Source organism: Aegilops tauschii, chromosome 5 (assembly GCF_002575655.3).
Source record: "Aegilops tauschii subsp. strangulata cultivar AL8/78 chromosome 5, Aet v6.0, whole genome shotgun sequence".
Lineage (NCBI taxonomy): Eukaryota > Viridiplantae > Streptophyta > Magnoliopsida > Poales > Poaceae > Aegilops > Aegilops tauschii.
Window position 1 is genome coordinate 399,469,452 of NC_053039.3, and position 5,425 is coordinate 399,474,876.

The following is a 5,425-nucleotide window of genomic DNA, read 5'->3' on the forward strand; positions in this document are numbered from 1 at the left end:
ATGTGGAGTTGGAGATGATAGCTTCAACAAGTACATGTAGCTGATAAGCTAAGAATTGGTGTACACCGTAAGTCTGTAAGGAACCATCCTATCCTAGTCAGTAAAATGAAATCATCCTACATGTTCCTAAATGCATTCAGAAAAGGGTAGTCCATGGTGCTAAACCGATCACCAGTTTCGTGTGTGCATCTCATTCCATAAGACGAAGTTGTCAGAAACGACCTTCTACTTACGCTCTAAGACAGTCCAGATCCAACTGTACTGGGTCAAAAATATGTCAGCTGATTATACTTTGGCAACAACAGATCTCATGCACATTTCAATCATGACAGTACAACGAATACCAGAAATAATAGAAATTACATCAAGATCCGTAGACCACCTAGCGACGTCTACCAGCACTAGAGTGAGCCGAAGGCGCGCCGCCGTCATCGCCCCTCCATCGCCGGAGTCGGGCATAACTTGTTATAGTAGACAGTCGGAAGTCGTCGTGCTAAGGCCGTGTAGGACCAGCGCACCAGAGCAGCAACCATCGCAGATAAAGAATAACGTAGATCAAAAAGATCCAATCCAAAGAAACACAAACGTAGACGAACAACGACGAGATCCGAGCAAATCCACCAAAGATAGATCCGCCGGAGACACACCTCCACACGCCCACCAGCGGTGCTAAACGCACCGCCGGAACGGGGGCTAGGCGGGGAGACCTTTATTCCATCTTCAGGGAGCCGCCGCCGTCTCGTCTTCCTGAGCAGGATACAAATCCTAACAAAACTGAAGAAAAAAAACGACTAAAAACGAAGCCCTTCCGCCGGCGCTTGCCAAGATCCACCGTGCTTCCGTGGCCCTAGGACTATAGGAGAGAAGGCGGACCTGCCGCGGCGTCGGCGGCTGGAGGCAGAAACCCTAGTTTTTTTGTAAAGGAGGAGGAGGAGAGCACCAAGTTAGTGCTAGATACATCTATTTGAGGAACAAGTTTGGGACAAGTTATTCGGACAAATCCTCATGTATCATTAACACAAAAGATTAACCACGGAATCAATCGGCGGCACAGCTATGGCAATTGTGTCGAGGAAAGGACCAGTGATGGAAACGAGTGAGAGGTACGTCGTGGCTTCGTGCAATTGTGCACAGCACAAGGGCAGATAGTGAAATGGGCAAGCGAACGTTGCATTCCAGTAGTAGGTATGGGACAGAAAAAAGAGACAAATGGGCAAGAGCCAGTAATAAAATCAGAGCGACTATCATGCCATCTGTCAACAGATGACGTGCATGAATGATTTTGAAACAACAAAAGGACAACGGCCTAGCCTAACCACAGCGAAAAACGGTCAGCTATCACTGTCAATACATCAGAAGGTTTGAGAACATCAGTAGGATCATAATACACCACCCTCGTCGTCCTCGCTCCATGTCCTTCCTTGTGTGAATCAATCAGCCCAATGAACTGCTGAACTTGCAGGATCCGTGGCCTGAAAAGTGCAGAATTAACCAGTTAACAACAACTTCCCCGCAAAAAAAAAAACAGTTAACAATAACCAAAGGCTAACACAAGCAAAGCAGTTGGATGTCGACATCAGAGGGAAACACAGTCAGTTGCTTCAGCTAGTAGAAACCGCTCATACAGTCATCATATATACTCAAAAAACAGCTTCGAGTAAAGTTTCTCAGAAGTGGTAGTGTAATAATTAAGCCTTCAAGAATCATTAGTATGCATTAGTAAGATATAATTATGTGGTTTTTTGTAGCTGGAGATTCTGATTTCTTCTTCAAGTAATAATGAGAAGGCCTTTCATGCTATTCAGACCAGATTAACACTCTGGAACATCATCTTTTACCAAGTTTAAGCTAAAGCGACAGGCAAAAAGAACTGAAGGAAAGAAGCGCGCGCAAGCACGAGTAGGTGGATGGATGGGTTTCAGCTCTGAAAGGAAACTGCGCATATGCAGACGTCTCACCTACAGCCATCAACACTCTGACACCCATCCTATGCAGCTTATGAGAATTCCACAAAAGCGTACCAAATGTTCTGCATACTGAACCCTAAAGTTTTCTAAATATGTGCAGAAATTATGATTCTGCATCCACCCTACTTTCAAATGTCCAGGACGTATCAAAGGCTGTAGATTCAGATAACCATTGCCTGCATGCTCATGCCGATGACAGACGGGCAATGCAGTCATGCAGATGCAGAGGTAATGTGAAATGTGCAGCTGGACTTTGACTCGATCGACAGTGCACCTGGGTTTAGCATTAAAAAGCAATGGAGAAGCGACGGCCAGCTCTACTATGCCTATCTGAATGGACCTTTCAGAGCAAGGATGGCAACTGCAACCTGATCATCTCAGCACAATTAATTTGTCAGCGAGCCAGGTCTACATAGTGATATGGCAGGATCCTCTGTGCCAGATCACTGTGCTAATGTGGGGTTGCGGATACTAGCTTCGCCTGGTCAGTAAAATGAGATCATCTAAATGTTCGTTAGGGGGGAGGGTTCATGATGCTCTACCTCTAAATCGAACACCAGTTTCATGTGCTCATCTCATTCCATAAGATGAAGACCTTCTACTTATGGTTAGAACAACATTTAAAACAATCGAGATCCAGATGTACTGGGTCGACACCATGTCTGCTGATTAAAAATATTCAAAACAATCGAGACCCAGATGTACTGGGTCGACACCATGTCTGCTGATTAAATTTTGGCAACAACAGATCTCATGCTCATGTTGTGCATGTCAATATCTCTTATATCTGGATCTCCAAGCTGGGGGTCAACTCTCGCGACAGAATGAAGAGTTCTCTTCTTGACTGCACGATTCGTTATAATCCCTCATGTATCATTGCCAGAATAGATTATCCAGGGGCAACAGATAGCTCAAGCTTACAGGCCGGCAACTACATGTAAGCGGTAAGCGTTTTGAAATATTTCGATCCTAATCTCTTCAGTGAACTACCTACCTAAGATATGTAGTACACCAGATGGATCACAACAGGGACATCTAGTACAGTATAATATCAGGAGAGACGTTAGGACAATTTGATTTCATCGCCCTAATCATCATTATAATAAGTAAACCCTCCGTAGCAGCTAAGCACTGCATCGGATGGATCTCCTAGTTTGGAATGACCTGATTGATCCAGATTTGGTCATTTGAATAACCCGACATAATCTCAGGTGACAAATTAGAACAGTTTAATTTAATCACCCCCGATCATACCTAGAAGCAAGCTGGTCCTGTACTGTTCTCCTAGACTGTATAGCCTTTGCTAGTTCCAGAAGGTTCATCCCACGGCCAGCTAAAGGAACTAAAGACACTACCTCTTTTGCTCATCAGAAAAATGTACTAATCTATGTTTTTCTCCAGGAGTACAGAGTTTTATTAACCCAACGCACAAGCTCAAATAATCTAATGTAGTTGCAATGTTCATCCATAATCATTTTATGTTCATGTACTAATTTCACAATGTATATAGAGCAGAGCAGTGTTGAGTTTCAGGATGCTTACTTGGGTCCTTGATGGTCTGCTCTGCGAGGTTGTTGAAGTAGCACGTAGCTCCGGTCTTCCTGAACTGCTGCCAGTAGGAGTTGAAGGCGTAGCTGGCGTGCGCCGCCCCCGTGTTGGGCTGGAAGCACTCGCCGCCGGGCTGGATGGCGCCGCAGGTCCCGTTCCCCTGCCCGCACGCGTACGTCAGCGCGTCCCCCACCGCCGTCTCGTTCAGCTTCCTGCCGGCGTGGGCGGCCAGCACGCACCATATCGGCCCCTTGTACGGCGTGTCGTTGTCCGCCGCCGGCAGCGGCGGGTACGCCCACAGCGGCCGCCGCCCGGTGAGGTCGACCGGGTACACGGCCGTGCCGTTGGCGTAGTAGAGGCCCCAGTGGCGCTCGGTGCCCGGGCCGGGCTTGAGGTCCTCGTTGTAGAGGGAGAAGACGAACACCGGCATCCTGGCGCCCGGCCGCGCCGGCGTGCCGGGGTTCCTGGCCATCCGCGCCGCGAGGTTCCTGTTGTAGACGGCGGCGTTGCGGACGTTGGCGCCGACCTGGTCGTAGTCGCCGCCGTTGGGCCAGCCGGTCTCCGCGATGGCGATCCTGACGCCCCCGTGGCCGAGCTTGGACATGGCGGCGCCCACGGCGTCGAGCATTTCGTCGAGCAGGTTGGTGTAGGCGAGCCCCGTGCCGGGGTCGACGTAGCGGGCGCGCGTGGCGGGCTGGAGCAGCGCGTAGTCGAGCGGGACGGTGCCGTTGCTGCCGGCCCAGACGAAGTAGGTGTAGGCGTCGACGAAGTAGTAGGAGTTGGTGCCCTCGAGGAAGCGGAGCAGCGGGCGGAGGACGGACTCGGCGATGTCCGGGCGGAACGCCGCGGCGGAGGGCGGGCGCGGGAAGGCGCCCGTGACGAGCGCGTCCATGGCGAGCGTGGTGCCGAGCTTGACGCGGCTGACGCGGCGCGCGCGGAGGCTGCGGTGGAGGTTCTCCATGGCCGGCACGATGCGGGTCCAGGTGGAGGCCGCGATGGAGCCGTCGGAGAGCACCTCGTTGCCGACGAGCAGGAACTTGACCCGCGTGCGCGGGAGGTAGGGTAGCAGGTTGGCGGCGACCCAGCGGTCGGCGGCGGCGTAGGAGGCGGCCAGGTCCGGGATGATCTGGTTGGGCACCATGATGGAGACCGCCATGCCCGTCCCGGCCAGCGCGCGGAGCACCGCCGGGTTGGCGTCGTAGATCTTGACGGAGCCCGCCCCCGCCGCGCGCAGCAGCTGCGCGGACCGCCGCGGCGCCGGGATGTCGTCGGCCACCCTGCCGTAGTTGACGCCGAGGCCGCGGCCGCGCCCGTGGCGGAAGGGGCTCCCGCTCCGGCTCGCGTCCGCCGCTGCGGGAGAAAAAGAAACGGATAGAGCAACGTAGCACGCGTTAGCAACTAGCTCGGGTCGGGGCTGGTCGGGTGAGCGGGCGGAGGAATGGCTTACCGTGGCAGGCGAGGGCGGCGAGGAGGAGAAGGAGGAGCGGCCGGAGGGGGGAGGCCGCCATGGACGCCACCATGGCCCTGCTCTGTTGCGCGCGGTCGTGCGGAGTCGACGTTGGAGAGCGAGCGGGCGTTGACGTGTGGAGGACCAGAGGGGGGTCGCGGAGGGAGGTTTAAGTAGGGGTTTAAACTCGAAGCCGCCTTTGACGACGGCAACGGTACAATCGGAATCATACACTAATCAACGGCACTTGGGCAAGTCGTGAGACGCGGCTTTTGAGCATCTCAGCGACATCATTGACACAAGTGGCGAGCTGAGACGGCAGTACCACATTACTACTCTGATCTGATTCTGAGTCAAGTACACGTACGTGTACAGCGAACACATGCTGAGGCCGTGAGTTGGAACTGTGCAACTCTGAGATCGGAGGAAAAGAAAAGAAAAGGCAGAAACAGCGGCAAAGGGG

General features: G+C 52.7%; 1 protein-coding gene across 1 annotated transcript; it reads right to left on the reverse strand.

The window, feature by feature from the left end:
- Positions 1-1,224: 1,224 nt before the first annotated feature.
- On the reverse strand, positions 1,225-5,126 carry LOC109781516 (probable glucan endo-1,3-beta-glucosidase A6). The gene is made up of 3 exons (XM_020340112.4): positions 4,963-5,126; positions 3,510-4,865; positions 1,225-1,472 (listed from the first exon to the last, which is right to left on the reverse strand). Exons 1-3 carry the CDS (start codon positions 5,033-5,035, stop codon positions 1,435-1,437), a joined length of 1,467 nt encoding a protein of 488 aa, XP_020195701.1. The 5' UTR covers positions 5,036-5,126; the 3' UTR covers positions 1,225-1,434.
- Positions 5,127-5,425: the final 299 nt, after the last annotated feature.